At 38.8% G+C, this 18,599-nt stretch overlaps 1 protein-coding gene across 1 annotated transcript in view; it reads right to left on the bottom strand.

The window, feature by feature from the left end:
- The window catches only part of rad50 (DNA repair protein rad50), a 266,867-nt gene that overhangs the window by 84,170 nt on the left and 164,098 nt on the right, over positions 1–18,599 (bottom strand). Inside the window, exons 15-18 of the mRNA XM_067142492.2 lie at positions 18,423–18,511; positions 18,206–18,343; positions 16,676–16,827; positions 6,261–6,466 (exon numbers count right to left, since the gene is read on the bottom strand). Of these exons, the coding sequence (XP_066998593.2) occupies positions 6,261–6,466; positions 16,676–16,827; positions 18,206–18,343; positions 18,423–18,511 (585 nt within the window). The remainder of the gene's footprint in view (positions 1–6,260; positions 6,467–16,675; positions 16,828–18,205; positions 18,344–18,422; positions 18,512–18,599) is intronic.

The following is an 18,599-nucleotide window of genomic DNA, read 5'->3' as shown; positions in this document are numbered from 1 at the left end:
GGACGTGGCCTGTCGTGCCGATGCGCCGAACCTAATGAGCTCTGTTTTTCTTTTATTTTGAACTGTTCGAAGATCTGTATTTTGTATGGTCAAGTTACCTGGACTATTGTGTCATAGCTATTCTTATAAACAGTGTGACATTTCTCTTTTGATTATGTTCAAATCTTACTGTCATCATCATCATCATCATTTCCCTTTATCCAGCTGTAGCCGGGTAGGGGCAAATATGGTTCCTCTCCACTTTCTTCGGTCTTTCCACCACTCCTCCTCCAACACTGTGTCCCAGTCCAGGTTTCTTTCTATAATGCTGCGTTGGATAGTATCCTTCCATCTCAATCGTGGTCGTCCACGGCCTCTCCTTCCTTGAATTTGCATTTCCATCACCTTTTTTGGCATTCTTTCGTCGCTCATTCGCTTTGTGCGCCCAAACCATCTTAGTCGGCTCTTCTCTATTCTATCATTCATTTTTTCCACTCCAATTTCTTCCCGGATTTTCTCATTCCTTATTTTGTCTCTTCTACTCTTCTGTATCATACTCCTCAAGAATTTCATTTCGGCTGCCTGTATTCGACTCTTACTGTATTCTTCCTAATTGTCCACTGTCTATGTATTGTGAGTATTTAAATTGTCAGTTCTATTCTAATATTTGAAGAAGGAAAGGTTATTCCTCTACTTATCAATCTTTGGTATTTTCAGGTACCTAGCCTTGTTATTCTATTATTGTTATTGTTAAAGTTTTAAATCGTTATTATCTTTAAAGATTTGCTAGCCTTTTGATCATTACTTGTTATAAGCCATTGTTTGATACATTTATCCTCCCGGCGAGGTTAATTTCTCTATCGTTTATGTATCACAGTTCTACGGTGCTTAATGTTGTTATCCCTGTTAAAAAAAAAAAAAATTCTTGTTCCACGTCAACACACTCTAACCATTGTCATAAATTAAATTTAATACTCGTTGAAACAATTCTTTTATTCTTCTGTACATCCACGGATCCCTCTCTGGTGAAGACCTAGAAATATTATATGCTTCAAACCCTCTTATGAATATTCCTGGAATTATCCATTTATTCTATCGTATACTTTTCTATAGATGACATATCAAATATCACCATAGTGCCTCAATTTTGGTATTATGTGCTAAATGTCCTTGAAAACTGTCAATTACAGAGCTGGGAGTCGAAGCAATATTCCAGGTCGATTTCTCCAAATTGTAGAAATCCAATCGTTTACCAGGAATACATCCATCCATCCATCCATCCTTCCTTCCTTCCTTCCTTCCACTTGAACACGAACATCTATCCCATCTGAAAGTTCAACATTCCGCACTGTTTTTCGCTTATATATAACACATGGAAGTAGTTTCATTCCATCTGCAATTACTGCAAGCATAACTGTGCGCCTTTGTTACTCACTCCACAGAAACACTTGATTTTTCCTTCTCTTTAATGGTTTGATAATGAGACATGTCGAAATTCACAGGTGTCTGGTCGGCGTTGCCTATTTATGAAAACAAGTATGCCTTCTCTTTCCTCTTCCTAATAACGTACCAATGAAAGTTTATCATTTTTGTTGTTGTAGTCTTCTGGCATTATTGGGGACAATGATGTTCAGTCTTCTTTAGATCTTCTTGAACTTCTGGAAATTTTCCACTCTTCAGAATGCGGAAAGCTTTTCCTGACACCAGTATTCTACATTCAATTCAGACAATGTGAATTTATGACCTGCTGCCCTTTAGTATGATCCTCAGTGTATTGTACAACGGAGAGTTTAAATCCAGCTGTATTGCTTGAATACTTGCCCATCATACTCGAAAGAAGAATACCGCACCAAGAACTTACCAACTGAACATCAATTCTACTCACACATAGGAGTTAACCGACCAGAATAACATCACTAATATTGAAACTGCAAGCCAGCACCCCCATGTCATGGAGTAGTACAGGAAGAGGTGTAAGAGGCCAAAGGGGCTCTTACACAAAGATATGCACCAGTCCTAGTGACCTTGAGATAATTCCTTGTCAGAGGAGCCAAGAAGAGGGCAGAAATGAAGACAATTTCCATGCTTTGGAGGAGCTACAACTGATATTATTGTTGAATGGGAAATATTTCAGGAATAATTTTCCCCCTATTTCATTGTAGAGAAACTGGGGAGTGTGAACTAAGCCAGGGTGAGAATTATACTAGTAAATACAGTATAATGGTTTGAATACAGCAAAACAGGGGTATTCCTGCAATTTTAGTTACTTAGAGATGAACTAAACAGTCTTGAATATAAACTGGAGGAACATGACGAGCTACTTTATGAAGCAGAGCAGTACAGTAGAAGAAACTGCTTGCTGATACATGGTATCGCCGAGGAGCCAAATGAAGACATTTATAGAAAAGTGAAGGACGTATTCTCCAAACATCTAGAGTTGGAAGTGCCCATGGAAGGGATCGACAGAATCCACTGAATTTGAAAGTCTCAGAGGACAGCAGCTGAGGTACTAACAGCAGGTAAGCGGCCGATTATCGTCAAGTTCGCTCGCTACTGGAAACGTGAATGCGTGTGGGGTGCCAAGCGCAAGCTCAAGGCACGAAAATCCTGATCACTGAATCGCTGACAAGGACATGTAAGGCAATTTTAAATTCTGCACGGGACCGATTCGGCATGAGAAATGTATGGGCACTAGATGGTCATATCGCAGTTCTGCTTCCAGACGGCACTAAGAAGATTATTACCACGAATGCGGATTTGAAATCTTTAAAGTTTTAGTGGGATAAACGATAACAACTATGTTCTTGTAATTATTATTATTATTATTGTTGTTATTATAGTGTTCTTAATGTGTGAATGTGTGTGTAAGTGCCAGCAAGTGATAGTCAGCTGTCTCATTCTCCAGGAAGTTGAGGTGAGTTTCCTTCTTTTAAATAGCATGTATTGTTATCTTATAATCTATTTGTTGGAATTCTTAGTATTCATCTAGACAGTTACGGTGCTCCTGGACCTGACGTTGGCAGTGACGGTATCAATAATCCCTCCCTCCTGGGCTCTCCCTTCTCAGCAGGTACTCTGTTGAAATAAGCATTATCGTCCTCTTCTCACAGCCTGCAGTGTTGCCATGTAAAGGCTCTTTCTCTTCCAGCGCATTACGATAAAATTCAAGCGATACTAACGAAAAATAATTTACATATACTTTGCATTTCTGAAACCTCGCTGACTCCTAGCATTCCGTCCTCCATGGTTGATATCGATCGATATGACCTAATATGTTTCGAAAGGTCGGATGGAAGGAGTGGAGGCGGGACAGCGATTTACTGTAGAAATGACCTAAAGAGCCGAGTGATGTGTACATATTCCCAGGGTGTACGAACACCGCCGGAATTCATGTTCGAAAAAGTAAATATTAACAAGACAAAAGGTGATGATTTCTGTCATATACAAATCCCCTGGTGTAACAGATATGACCAAATTCGAAACGTATTTACTGTACTAGACTTCCAGGCTATTTATGAACACATAATCATTATGGGTGACTTTAACTCTAACCTACTTAATACGACTCATGACAGTAATCAATTAGTACATTTGTTTACTACTTGTAACATGACTATTCTCCCGCTACAACCCACGAACCATGTGTATGCAACAAACCGTTCATCACACACACTCATCTATCTCATTATAACGAACAACCCAGGTAAAGTAATAACCCATGGGCAAATCCCTGTACCATCCATTTCAACCCAAAAACTTATATATTTATCCTTTTCCGTCAAAGTGCCTAAATACAAACCCAAGTACATAACTGTCAGAAATACAAAGGACATAGACCTGTATTACTTGAATTATGACACTTATCAGCTACCGTGGGATGATATACGGAGTCTAAATGATACCGACGCTAAGGTTAACTTGTTTAATACGATGGTAAAGAACTTATATGACACATATGCCCTTAAACGTCAAATAAAGTTTTCTCGCCCTTCTTGTCCATGGCTAGATGATGAAACCAAGAGAATGATGGCCCTCCGTGAAGCGTTATTTCGACATTATAAACAAACCCTAGATGACACACACTTTGAATCTTACCACATCTTAAGAAATCGCACAAAGCAGTTAATCAGAAATAAAAAATATACATATTTCCAAAATTTAGTTAAGAACGTAAATTCTAATCATGCATGGGACCAACTTAGAGCTCTGGGAATAGGAAAACATCAACAGAGACAGACAACTCCTGACATTCCACTTGACGAACTGAACGATTACTTTAGTAGAATAAATATTCAACCTAACCCAATTAACTGCACTGACTCACCGCCCTCCCCTTCAGCCAATCCAGCATTCACATTTCACAGTGTCACAGAAAATCAGGTTAAAAAGGCTTTGTACTCGATTAAATTGACGGTCACAGGTGTAGATGATATTCCTATTTCTTTTATACATAACATTATGGGTGCTGTCCTGCCTATACTGACGCACATACTGAACTACTGTTTACTAAACGGAACTTTCCCAACTGTCTGGAAAACAGCCAATATTATACCGGTACGTAAGAGTTTAGACCCACAATCACCCTCTGACTGTCGTCCTGTGTCCATACTTCCTGCGCTTTCTAAAGCCTTTGAACATTTATTATACGAGCAACTTCTGGAGTACCTAAATAAAAATACTCTTTTGGACCTTTTGCAATCTGAATTTAAGAAGGGTCACAGTACCGCAACAGCAGTTTTGAAGGTTACTGAAGACATTAGAAACGCTATGGACAAACGACTGCTCACTATACTTACCCTTCTTGACTTCAGTAGCACCTTTAACACTATAGAAATTCAGACTATGATAAAAAAAATGGAACTGCTAAATTTCAACCTGGCTGCGCTTAAGTTCTTTAGTTCTTATTTGAGTAACCATCAATAGCATGTAACAGTAAATGACAAGGCCTCTTGATGGAAACTAAGTGGTGCCCCACACGGCAGTATTCTAGGACCCTTACTTTTCTGTATTTATATCAATAACATACCATCTGTGACAGGAAATGACACACACCACCTCTATGCTGACGATCTTCAAATTTATCGACACTGCAAGACTTCAGACTTAGGTGAAACAATACAAGATATTATCGATGAACTCCGACGACTCAGTATATATGCACAACGAAATTCTCTTATATTAAACTCCACAAAATCTCAGGCAATCGTAACTGGATCATGAAAATTACTGAACTGCTCAAACAATGTTGCAATCCCGCCTATCCTACTGAATGGTAACATTATTCCCTACAGTAAAATGGTTAAAAATCTCGGCGTAACTATGAATGAAACACTTGATTGGTCTGATAACACGAAAAAAATTCAGAGAAAGATTTTTGGAGTGCTTCACCCTCTTAAATGGCAAAGGGACGTATTTCCAGTTGAGCTAAAGGCCAAATGCTAATACAGACACTGGTTCTCCCTATTCTTGATTATCGTGACATCATTTTAGTTGACATGACAAAGAAACACTTAAACTTCAACGAGCACTGAATTCCTGCCTGTGATTTATTTACAATATTGGGTACGATGTTCATATCACCCCATACTATCAGGCTCCTTCATGGCTGAAGCCTGATAAACGTCGGCAGCTACACATTTTAACAATGGTGTTTAGACTGTTAGCTGAAACTCAGCCACTGTATATTTCTTCTAAATTCACCTTTTTTTAATCATCATTTCACAACTACACGTTCCAGATGCTTTCTTTCTATTCCAGTGCACCGCACAAATAAAGTTAATGGATCATTTGTAGTGACCGGCGCCAGATTATGGAATTCCCTGCCAGCTCAGGTCAGAGAAACTTGCTCTTTACCAAGATTTAAGGTCACCTGCTGAGACTACCTGCCGAGGACAGCTGACTGACTGGTTGAAGTATAAATGTGTGCGTGCCTGAGGATTAGTATTAAGAGTTTTTAATATGAATTAGTTTTAATATTAATTTAGTAAGTAATTTATTTAAATTTAATCTCTATTCTATAAATTTTTGTAGTTTTAACTATTTTCAGTATCTCAGTACTTTATTTAAGATTTTGATTAGTATGTGGTTAAGTGGAAGAGAGGGCCTTGAGCCGTAACTTTGCCACTGTAAAAAGGGCATTAACACATAAATCAAATAAATAAATAACTTCCTTAATGAAAAAAAAAGTAGCAGGTATTTCTGTCAAATACTATCATTATTTTTAAAAATTAAGTATGTAAATTGAAAACAATACTTGTGAGTGATCGAGACTGATGACATACCTCCTGCTGGCAAGCGAGCTTGTATCTTTTCCACTTCACGGTCCAATCGGCGCAGTTCAACCTGACACTGGTCCATTAGCACGACATCAGATTGTATACTTTTGGCCATATCCTCATCAGCTTGTGGTCCCATTAAGTCATTCTGTAAGGTTTCTATCTTTCTTCGCTGTTCTTCAAGGTTCTTCTCAACAGTACTCAATTCTTCCCTAAAATGAAAAATTTACAAAGGATGCTTTAAACATTCAGTTGAAATAAAGGAATGGTTTCTATTTGCAAATTAAATTTCTTTTATTTGATACTGTACCTTATATGAAATATGGCATAACCGTATTTACTCACCTGTAACACCCCTTGTTAATGTTTGATTATTATTCGAGAAAAAATAATTTTAAAAAAAACAATCTTTGAAGTGACCATGCAGAAAGTGCAATGTCAGTTAATGGTAAAACCCATACTTCTGCACCTCCTGTGCATTGGCCATGTCCTTGACTATTATCTCTCCCTATCTCAACGCCCTTCCGGCTTCCGAGTCGCACGTGGCAGCGTGTACTGAATACCCTATGACTGCAGATAGTGTCTAACGTGTAATTAGGAAGCGTCCAGTAAACAAGCAGGAATGAAAATGAGTAAGAGAAAAAGTTTTATGGCATCTTTCAAGTTGAATGTGTTGGAATATGCTGCAGAAAATGGAGTGAGAATGCCGAATTTTAAATCAAAGTGCAGCTGGGCATGTTTCGTTATTGGGATCAAAGAAAACATCAGATTCTTTTGTAGTGTGCAGAAAACACAATATGGACATAAATAAGTCATTCAAAGATTATGTCAGGAGGTGCTACACAAGATGGTTGGTAAATGTTAAGTACAAGATGACAAAGAACAGCAAAATCTAGCAACTGTCCTTTTGTGAAATCGGTGAGTCGATCATTAAGTGTGTGGGGACTAATCACTTCAGATATCATAAAAAGTTATAAGAAGAAAGGAATTTCTTAATTATGGTACTGCTTAATATGTTGGACTAACTACTTCCAATGGTTTTTTGAGACACTGAAGTGCCAGAATTTTGTCCCGCAGGAGTTCTTTCAGATGCCAGTAAATCTACCAACACGAAGCTGATGTATTTGAGCACCTTCAAATACGACCAGACGGAGCTAGGATCAAACCTGCCAAGCTGGGCTTAGAAGGCCAGAGCTCTACCGTCCGAGCTACTCAGCCCAGTAGAGGATCTTTTCTGGATGATACCGAAAATGATCTCCTCTAGGGAGGGGAGAGTGAAAATCATCCTTTATGCTGACAAGGACTCTGTCACTAAGGTCGTTAAAGGAAACGTGCATGTTTCAAGGCCCATTCTGTAGGTTCATAGAACACCACATTTTGTCCGTCTTTTTAACATCAAGTAGGATATTTATTTGTTGTATCAGAAGCACTAAAATCAGCTACACCTAAAAGACAAATATTTGTAACAAAGGTTTATATACAGTAGAACCTCGATAATTCGAAATCTGTTAATTCAAACTCTCGCCTAATTCGAAGCAGCTCTCATTCCCACAAACATGAGGTACGGTTTTGCATGTTATTTAAATAGTTTAATTCGAAACACGGATAATTCATAATTCGAAGAACAATGTCGGTCCCGTTAGTGAAATTCAGACTTTTAATTCGAAACCGCCTTTACATTTTGAAAAAAAAAAAAAAAAAACAACAGTATTTTGCAGAATATTTAAATTCAAAATTTCTCTGCGTCATGAAAGAACGCGTCTTCCAGAATGTGAAGGGGTAACTTTGCGCACTTTCACCTACTTCAGTGTGTCTACAGTGTGCTTCATATGTGCTATGTTCGTGCGGAATCGTAATTACTTTGTATTTGGCGTTTTTAGGAATGCCACAATATCACCACAGTCATATCACGTAGCAGGCAGTGTGCAGAGAGGTAGAATCCCCGAACACTGGCGATGCCTACAGTTGGTGAAACAGCGCGGCTTATAGCCCGCAATCAATTCGTACGCACCAAATAATGTTGTCAATGCCGATGAAACGGCATTGTTTGTTTGTTTTATATTTTTTTAATGCTGAGGCCAAACGGACTTATAGTTGTAAGGAGAGAATTGCCAGCCGGGAAATGTTCTGTGTTGCCTTGCAGTGCACAGTGCACACTGCACACGGAAGCAAGAGACTTCCTTCTCCTGTCATAGGAAAGTTTGAAAAGCCACGATGTTTTAAGGGCGTCGGGCACTTTCCATGCCAGTAGAAGGCATCTAAAAATGCAGACAGTACAGTAATCCAAAATTGCACAGGGGAGCCATCATAATTTTTCCTCGTCTTTGAATCGCATTTTTTTCCTTTCGTTGCGCGATGTTATGTTTGCCATTGTTTTATACAAGTGCATTATTTGAATAATGTAAATGCACCTTGTTGGATAAATTTCTGAAATAGTATTTTCCATGACATTTGAAAAGTTTCAACTGAGAAACAAGCTGATTGCATGCATTAATGGGTCTTAGACAAGTGCCATGGCGGGAAATCGTACAAGTATAGTCGCTGTACTGTTGTAATGTGGACGGAAGCAAGGGACTTATCTCCTCGTCATAGGAAAGTTCAATAAGCTGCGATGTTTTAAGGACATCGTGTACATTCCGTGCAAGCACAAGGCATCTAAAATGCATACAGTACACTAATCCAATGAATAAAGCACTTGCACAGGGGAGCCAGTATAGATTTCTCCTCATCTTTGAATGGCGTTTTCTTTCTTTTGATTTCATTGCGTGAGGTTATGTTTGCCAGTGAGTTATCCAAGTGCATTATTTGAATACTGTAAATGCACCTTGTTCGATAAATTTTGGAAATAGTTTTTTCCATGGCATTTGAGAGCTTTAAACTGTGAATAAAGGTTAATTGCATGCAGTAACGGGTCTTCGAATATATTCTGACGCTGCAAGGGTTGGCATTTCTGAAGTACGTGTTGGCGGTTAATTCAAAATCACGTAATTCGAAGTCCAATTTTTGCGTCCCAACGACTTCAAATCAACAAGGTTTTACTGTACATATTCACAAAAACAAAACAAGAAAAGCTGAAAGTGGTGGATCTGGGTGGTGTACGTGACTCTGCACCGAGCACAGTGCTTGGAGATGATGATGATGATGATGATGATGATGACTGTTGTTTGAAGGGACCTAACGTCTAGGTCATCAGCCCTGGAGAAGAAGATGCTGCTTCGGTCTGTTGACTCCTTGATATTAGGCCTGCCTTCAGAAGTGTCCCATTCTGACAGAAGGAATTTAAACAAAGATGACAAACATAGCAGAAAATCAATCTTGCTGATCAGAAATTAATGAATTTTCGAGCGGCAGGTGTTGCATTCATAAGATCTGCATGTTATTGGGCACCAATGTATTGAAGAAGATGAGGCGTTCTCTGTGGTGACCTACATTCACACAACATTTGAGTCTACTATAAAACCCCACTTCAACAGGTTTGATTTGCATCTCGTAACACCTGAGTGCAGTCTGTTGAGCGCTTTCCATGTCAACCATCCTTCTGCAGGACCAGGAGGAATCGTGTGGCATCAACCATTCTCCAGAACTAATGAATCTCCCTCACCATTTAGATAGTTGAGCTAGGTGTGCTGTCCCTCCACGAGCCTCTGTTATTATGAGGAAACATTTTCTAGAAGCTAGGTGTGGGCATGCTGGCTGGCTGGTCACCGAGAGGGTGAGCTTCAGATGTAAAAACTTGTTTCCTCTATCCCTTTGCCGTTATCTCCCGACGGATGTCAGAAGGTGCAATTCCAACAAGGCAGGGATAGGCAGTAGGCAGCCTGTGATGATATGAAAGGTGTTGTTAAGTGAAATGTCCAACTGTCTTGCACGGCTAGATCACACCACACCGACCATGTACACGCAGCCGCAGAATAGCACAGTGCGAGTGAAGACATTCTCAGAGTACTTGGCTGTGCTCGCTATGTGGTGCCTGTCAGTTTCTGCACTACACTGTACTTCGCTTGATGTTGGAGCATTGCTTCTTAAAGCTGAGAGCACGATCCAGATTTACTCCAGATCCAGATTTTACTTTGGAGGTGCACAGTGTTTTGGGGTGACTACTTCCCAGGTGATTTGGAGTGATCTAGCAGCCTCTCTCTTCTTAAGAGACTCGGGTCTTGCTAGGAGTTGGTTTCTACTGATTTTCCCTGTAGTAGGTATCAAGTTCTTTCAGGGCTCAAGTTTCAAACTGGCCAGCTTGTGCAGTAATAGTACAGTCAGCTGTGTAGATGAAGCTTTCCATTCAGGCAGAGGCTGGTCATTGGTATAGATGTTGAGAAAGGGATGGTGCATGGGCAGTTCCTTCGTGTAACCCATTTTTCTGGGGTCTCCACATACTTTTTGTTCGAAATTCAACCAAAAAATCTTTTATGCTGTAGGAGGTTCCTTACCATACAGGTGAGCCAGTCTTTGGTGATACTGCCAAACTTTTGGAGTACAGTGGAACCTCAATTTTCCGTTTTTGGACGGAAAAAAAAAAACATACAACACGGGAAAACGGAAAATCCGGGAATGAATGAACCATCAACAATTTGGCTAAAGAACACAAAAATGAAAAATGTATACTTATAATCTTACAAACACCCCTAAACCAAACCAGACTATAGCCCCAATGGGCCTTCCGCCTACCAAGCGACCGCCCTCGGTCCGAAGGCCTGCAGATTATGAAGTGACACATGGTCAGTGTGACGAATCCTCTCGGCCGTTATTCTGGGCTCTCTAGACTGGGGCCGCCATCTCACCATTCAATAGCTCCTCAATTAGAGGTAACTGTAGAATGAGTGAACCTGGAACCAGCCCTCATATCGAGGTAAAAATGCCTGACCTGGCCGGTAATCAAACCCGGGCCCTCCGGGTGAGAGGCAGGCAAGTTAGACAGCGGGACTGGCTTCAAACTAATTACCATACCGGTATGCGACTTAAAAATCTCGAAACTTTACATTCAGTTTTACCGGGGAAACTTCGTCACTTTCCTCTAAAAACTATTTTCAATTCAGCTTTGATCAGCCAGAGCCAAACTCTTTGAAAAATCTAATACGGTACCCGTAACAGCAAGCCAAACAACGATCGACCACAAGTAGTTTTTAATTCTCTATCTCTGATCTAATAAAATAAAGCATATTAGATACAAAAGCACCCAATATGATGAAAACATCCCCTTTTTTTATCTTCCATTGTAATTTGGTCACCGGTATACTGTTCGTAGTCAGTTTATGGAAATCTTGTACCACGTAAATTAGGCCCACATCGGCTTTTCAAGGTTATGTTGAACTCGAGAATATGGTTTCGAATGTAAGTATCGATCTTCAAGTTCTCAAATGCATTAAATTAAATTCTGCCCGTCACTAATCATAATCAAACTGGAAAGAGATAAAATATCATTAACACTTCTGAAATTACGATAATCACGACCATGAGCTCAGCTGGAAAGCGCGCTCGCTGTACGAGTTGGTACGGGTGCGAAATGATACAAGGCTTTAAATGTAACGTGTGCAAATAAATAACTGCGGTTTTCAAAACATTTTAACACAAAAACGTGAAATTCCCAGTCATATTAGGATGAAGACAATAATAGACAATCTCAAAACCTCCCATGGCTTTATGTATGTAAGGTGCAACATCTGTTCTGGGTCTCGATAACATAATCGTGTCTTGATTTACTAGTTTCATTTCCGTATTGATAGTTCAAGTATGTATAGACAAGAAAAGGTTCCACCATATCTTACTGTATCTTACGAAAGGACGGCTACGGCATACTTACGGATCTTGATGTTGATGTCCCGTCATTGTGGTGATTGGAGGAAGTACTGTATCGGTACTGGAAAAGCGATCGGCGGTGAACTTGTATAAGGGATCATCTTAGCATCGCATTCGGATAGTATTGTTTAGAGAATCCTCGGAAATCACAAAGCAGAAAGTGCCCACAACAGTTGGAAGGAGACAGAGCGCATCGACAGCTCTATTTGAAGACTGAACGAGTTTCGTCAAATGTTCGTACTTGCAAAACGTCTACATTATGTACAGGGTTAGATGTTTATTTATTTACTTTTTTCGAGTGTATTGTCAAACAGGTTTTCGGCATTTCCCTCAGGGCACTGTATAGTCACTGGGCTTTCAGGCAATAATCGAAACTGCTCCTTCTCAAGTAACACAAATTTAGTATTTTAATATTACCGTGTATGATTATGCTATCGAGACCAGAACAGATGTTGCACCTTACATACATAAAGCCATGGGATGTTTTGGGATAGCCTACTACTGTTTTCATCCTAATATAAGACTGGGAATTTCACGTTTTTGTGTTGAAATGTTATAAAAATCGCAGTTGTTTTATTTGTGCATGTTACATTTAACAACTTTGTATCATTTCGCAATCGTACCGACTTGTACAGCGAGCGCGCTTTCCATCTGAGGTCAAGGTCATGAATAATCGTAATTTCAGAAGTGTTAATGATATTTTTCTCTCTCTAATTTGATTGTGATTAGTGACGGGCAGAACTGAATATAATGCATTTGAGAACTTGAGGATTGATACTTAAATTCAAAACCATTTTCTAGAGTTCAACATAACCTTTAAAAGTCGATTTAGGCCTAATTTACGCGGCACAACATTTCCATAAACTGACCAGGAACAGTATACTGGTGACCAAATTACAATGGAAGATTAAAAAAAAAAAAAAAAAAAAAAAAAAAAAAAGGATTTAGCTATCATGTTGGATGCCTTCGTATCTAATGTGCGTTATTTTATTAGATTAGAGAATTAAAAACTAATTGTGGTCGATTTTTGTTTGGCTTGGCGTTACGGGTACCGGTATTAGATTTTTTGAAGAGTTTTGCTGATCAAAGTAGCTGAACTGAAAGAAGTTTTCAAAGGAATTTGATGAAGTTTCCCCGGTAAAAGTGAATGTAAAAGTTTCGAGATTTTTAAGCCGCGTACCAGTAATTAACGTTTGAAGGCAGCCACGCTGTTTAACTTGCCTGCCTCTCAGCCAGAGGGCCCAGGTTCGATTACTGGTCAGATCAAGCATTTTTACCTGGATATGAGGGCTGGTTCCAGGTTCAGTCATTCTACGATTACCTTTAATTGACGAGCTATTTAATGGTGATATGGCAACCCCGGTCTAGAGCACCAGGAATAACGGCCAAGAGGATTCGACACTGACAATGCGTCACCTCGTAATCTGCAGGCCTTCGGACCGAGAGCGATCGCTCGGTAGGAGGAAGGCCCATTGGGGCTGTAGTTTGGTTTGATTTAGGGGCGTTTGTAAGATTATAAGTATACATATTTCATTTTTGTGATGTTTAGCCAAATTGTTGATGGTTCATTTGATCCCGGATTTTTCTTTTTTCCGTGTTGTCCTTCTTTCTTTTCTTTTTTCGGGGTCCCTCCAAAAACGGAGAATTGAGGTTCCACTATATTCCCTACATTCATAGTTAAGTTATATAAGATCATGCATTGAAATTTTGATTCAGTTGAGGGTTTACCTGGCTGTTTATGATATATTTAAGTCGGAAGCTTTGATGAATAATGCAAGGATAATCAATTAATGTTATTGTTTTGGATGAGTTATAGCATATTATTGCTATTGATATATGAAACTAATCATATCCTTTCCGCCAATCCTACGAAACGTTGAATAAATAAGAAAAGCATTTGTCCTAAGAATTGAACACAGACTTACGGTAAAATGAGGAGTGTCATACGACAACAAAATAAAATGTTAAATTTAATAGGTATTAACTCATGCAAATTTGCAATTGTTAATTTTTTAAAATATATGATCTAAGGAAGTGAAGCAGATATCCATTTCAATGTTGATATTAAGGAGACATGCGACGAATAATAATTATGTATGAATGATTGAAGTTTGTAATACTGAACTAACTGATTAATTTTGGATCCTCAATCCATATTTATACATTTTGTCCATCGTATGTTCCTTTTATGAATAAATGATAAAAGATATTTTTGATGTCATTCATAGCTACTTAGTATAATATATAAATTTGATTTAGATATTGCCTAATTTAATATGTCTGGTCTCTCGACGACTCGTTTGATGGAGATGTCAAACACTGTTTTTCTTAGTCAATGAATATTTAGTTAAGAGTCCTTTCCTTTTTTTTTTGGACACACATTGAAATACTACGATGATTACCCTGAGATACTCGCTGGCCCTACTTGGAGTTTTCTTGTACGCCATCCATCCTGCATTATTATTATTATTATAGTTATAAGTACCATATATAGTGTACTTTCATATGCACTTAGTAAAATGCTGTTATTTTGACATTACAAACAGAGACTTCAATTTTATTTATTGGTATAGATTATTCATTCGTAACTGAATTCAAATGAATGAGGCAATTGAATAGTGAATGCTTTCAAAATAATAAAATGAAAAGTGATATTAAGACAGTTAATTCACTCGTTTAGTTTCAACATTTGGAGATACGTTCGTAAAAATGCGTAGTTCAATTTTCGTAAGAGTTCATCTTTTTAGCTTACTTCAATTGATTATCCATTCGGCACAATTAAACCGAAAAATTGAATCGTGACGCATCCGAATATTCTATGCGATACAACTGAATGATATTTGAAACTTATTCGATTACTTTATTTGATTATTTATTCAATTATCTACATAATCAGATGGAGGTTATTCACTTATTAAAAGTATTCAATTATTCCGACACCAGTCACGTGCATATTACTGTATTTCTTCGAATCCAAGATGACCCCCACTTTTTCCTTCAAAAAATTAAATCAGGCTAAAAAAAAAGAGCTTTGTAAAATCATATGAATGTCTTTCTTGTACGTATGCATTTTTAGACTATCTCTGTCTTCACGCCAATGCCGAACAATGACTTTAGTTATTTTTTTTTTTTTTTTTTGCACAATTATTCTTGATTTCTGTCGGTTTAATAACCATTAACTTAAAATTGGCATCATAACATCAAAGGAAACCTGTTGAGAATTTGCCCGCAATACTTATTTCATGCGTCTCTACAATACGATGATCCATCAGGAAATTATTCCTGCTGTCTATAAAACTGTTACTTTTACTCAGCGTCAGATAAAACTGGCTGCCGCTACAGGCATGTCTCGCTTGCCTAATAAAGACGTGTGTTGAAAGTCAATGAAGGAGTTTATTGCGCCGTGGTACGGTCATTCCGCCTTTGCATTTTTTGCGTACATACCTCACAATTTCACCTTCGGCTTCTTTAAAGCGTCCTTGTTGCGGGCCACTGAATGCATTTTTTAAAGTTATCTTTGTCTTCACGTTAACACCGAATATTGGCTTTAGTTAGGCGTATTTTCTTGTGACTGCACAATTATTCTTCATTTCTGCATGTTTAACAACCAGTAACCTAAAACTGGCATCATAATATCAATGAGAACCCGTTGAAAATTTGCCGGCAATACCTATTCCATATATCTTTACAATACGATGATCCATCACAAAAATATTCCCGCTGTCTATAAAACTTAATTTTACTAAGAGTCAGGTAGAGTAATAAAATCTCATTGTAGACCATATTGGACATCACTGGACATCATTTAAGGACACTAGGTTCGGGGCCCTGACCTAATTTTAGGCTAAGATTTATTTTGGCTGATGATGCTTACAACAGTTAAGCGAAACATGTCCCATCTTACAACCAATGCCTGTTGTAATGTTTATTTCCTAAATATAAGGAAAGATAAGTATTGGAAAGGTGGTGTTAACTATTATTCTTATTTTAATGTTCTTATTCAGGTAGAGTAGACCATGTTATAATTCTGCCACCGAGTAGTCGTGGCCTTTCTAGGAATTCAAAGGCTCGCATGTTTTGATGCCATTCTGCGGACCTGAGAAACGTTTTTTAAGTCTAATAGAATGTCATTATCTTTTCACTATTTCCCAAGAACCAGTGGTGTTACACAGAGGCACTGTATAACCGGTTGCCGCAGCTAGAGATGTATAATAAAGAGGTGGATGGTGATTGTCAATGAGCTTTGTGTGCATGCGTGTACAGTGGGTGAAAAGAAGCAGCTTGGTTACCGTGGTAGCTGCCAGTGGTGTTCATTACTGTTAGGTCGCGAATGCAAGACCACCCTTGATTTTTCCAATGAGATTCTGAGAAAAGACGTCTTGGATTTGGAGAAATACAGTATATATTTTTTTGATTCAAGAAAGCTTACGGTACTCTATGCAAAGAAGTGACAAAATAAAATGTGGATTTTTAACAATATTTCACATCCAGGTGACTATGTATCGAAACTTGAAGGCTTGGGTCACTGTCTGTTGTCCCAATGTTTTCACAAGAACAAGTGACTTAGTAAAAATGAATGAATAATTAAACAAACAAAGCTGACTGTTTTAGAACTATATACTAACTTCAGTTTAGGAATGATTTCTTCTTTCATGTTGACAATTTGCTTGTTTGTTGGACGAAGCTGAAGGAGGTTGTCGTACTCTTTTACGAGACGCTCCAACTTCTCATTATTGGCACGTAAGCGAGCAGGAACATTGCGTACCTCATTGTTTAGCTAAAGAGATTAGAACAGGAAAATATTAATACAGATAAACAAGTACAATGTCTCTGCAAATCAGACATCCTAGAGGCAACGAGAAGAAACAACAAAATACATTAAACTCTTTAATAAGTCCTGTTTTACCAGAAAGTGAAGTTGCAGAAAACAAATTATGGAAAATATCACAATTGAAAACAGGGAACTGATGATTGGAATGCTTTACCTGCAGCAGTCTTACAGCATGAAAATAAGTGCATCCTTAAATGCATATTTCAGCACATTTTAGAACATAGTTGCATTCATACATTCGCTATTTCTACAGCATATTAATCCAATGTCGAAGTTATAATTAAGTAATGCTGCATTTCATATGAATTCCTATGCCTTCGATTGTAACTACTAAGTTCAGTAATTTTTAACTGACATGTATTTTATTACAGTCCGCCTCTGAGGTGTAGTGGTTAGCGTGATTAGTTGCCACCCTCGGAGGCCCGGGTTCGATTCCCGGCTCTGTCACGGAATTTGAAAAGCGGTACAAGGGCTGGAACGGGGTCCACTCAGCCTCAGGAGGTCAACTGAGTAGAGGTGGGTTAGATTCCCACCTCAGCAATCCTTGAAGTGGTTTTCCGTGGTTTCCCACGTCTTCTCCAGGCAAATGCCGGGATGGTACCTAACTTAAGGCCACGGCTGCTTCTTTCCATGTGCCTTCCTATCTCCCCCCCACCCACAAGGCCCCTGTTCAGCACAGAAGGTGAGGTTGCATGACCGAGGTACTGGTCCTTCTCTCCAGTTGTATCCCCCGACCCAAAGTCTCAAGCTCCAGGACACTGCCCTTGAGCGAGGTGGGATCCCTCGCTGAGTCTGAGGGAAAAACCGACCCTGGAGGGTAAACAGATTAAGAAAAGAACAAGATGTATTTGTAATTAATTATTTTTCCCTCAGTACCATGAAACGTTTGAATATAATTTCTTCTAACCTTGTTTTCATGGACTGTTTGTTGTGTAATTTATGGTTATTTTTATTTTACAATAATTGCATCGACAGAAGTCTTATGGTGATTATGGAACAGGAAAGGGCAAGGAGTGGGAAGTGAATGCCAGGCAGGCATCAATTTTAGAAAATGAGACAAAGTCTCTCAGAGTGCATTGGCACTGCCGGTGGTTCCAAGTAGCCTACGCATTGGCCTCCACAGTATGCACTAGCCATGCGTCTTGGTAGGAGTGCTATTTACCAACTAATGAGCCCAACTTAGCACACTGGGGCAAAATGCTGGCAACCAGGAATGAGTTAGCTGGAAAAAAATGTTTAATGGACCAACTATATTGGTATCATGAACACAATGATCCATGGTAGAAATTACCCTCGAATGAAAAACTAAACTTCATTAACTCACTTCACTGATAAGTTCTGCTGCCTCATCAGTGTTGTTGAAGTTCCGATGGCATAGAGGACAACATGGGTCTTGCTCCTGCAATTTCTGCACATAACGTCGAAAAAGATGTTCCTGTGATGTCAAGGTACCTTTCTGGTCCTGTGGAAGTTAAACATAAGCATTACCATCACAGAGATAGGAATACTGCAGGGATACAGTGACTTTGGTGTATACAGACCCTCAGTTCCTGAATTCTGTCAGCCAAGTCTGCAATTACATCCTCCAGATCCCTCTGCCCACATTGATCATACACTTGGTCTTGAAACTCTGAAAGGATCAAGATAAAAGATAAAATAAAAATTGGTCCACTGCCATTTCTCATACTTCATATTATTACAATACAGGATTCTCAGCC

Source organism: Anabrus simplex, chromosome 3 (assembly GCF_040414725.1).
Source record: "Anabrus simplex isolate iqAnaSimp1 chromosome 3, ASM4041472v1, whole genome shotgun sequence".
Lineage (NCBI taxonomy): Eukaryota > Metazoa > Arthropoda > Insecta > Orthoptera > Tettigoniidae > Anabrus > Anabrus simplex.
Note: the sequence above shows the minus strand (reverse complement) of the source record. Positions and strands in the feature narration are given on the sequence as shown.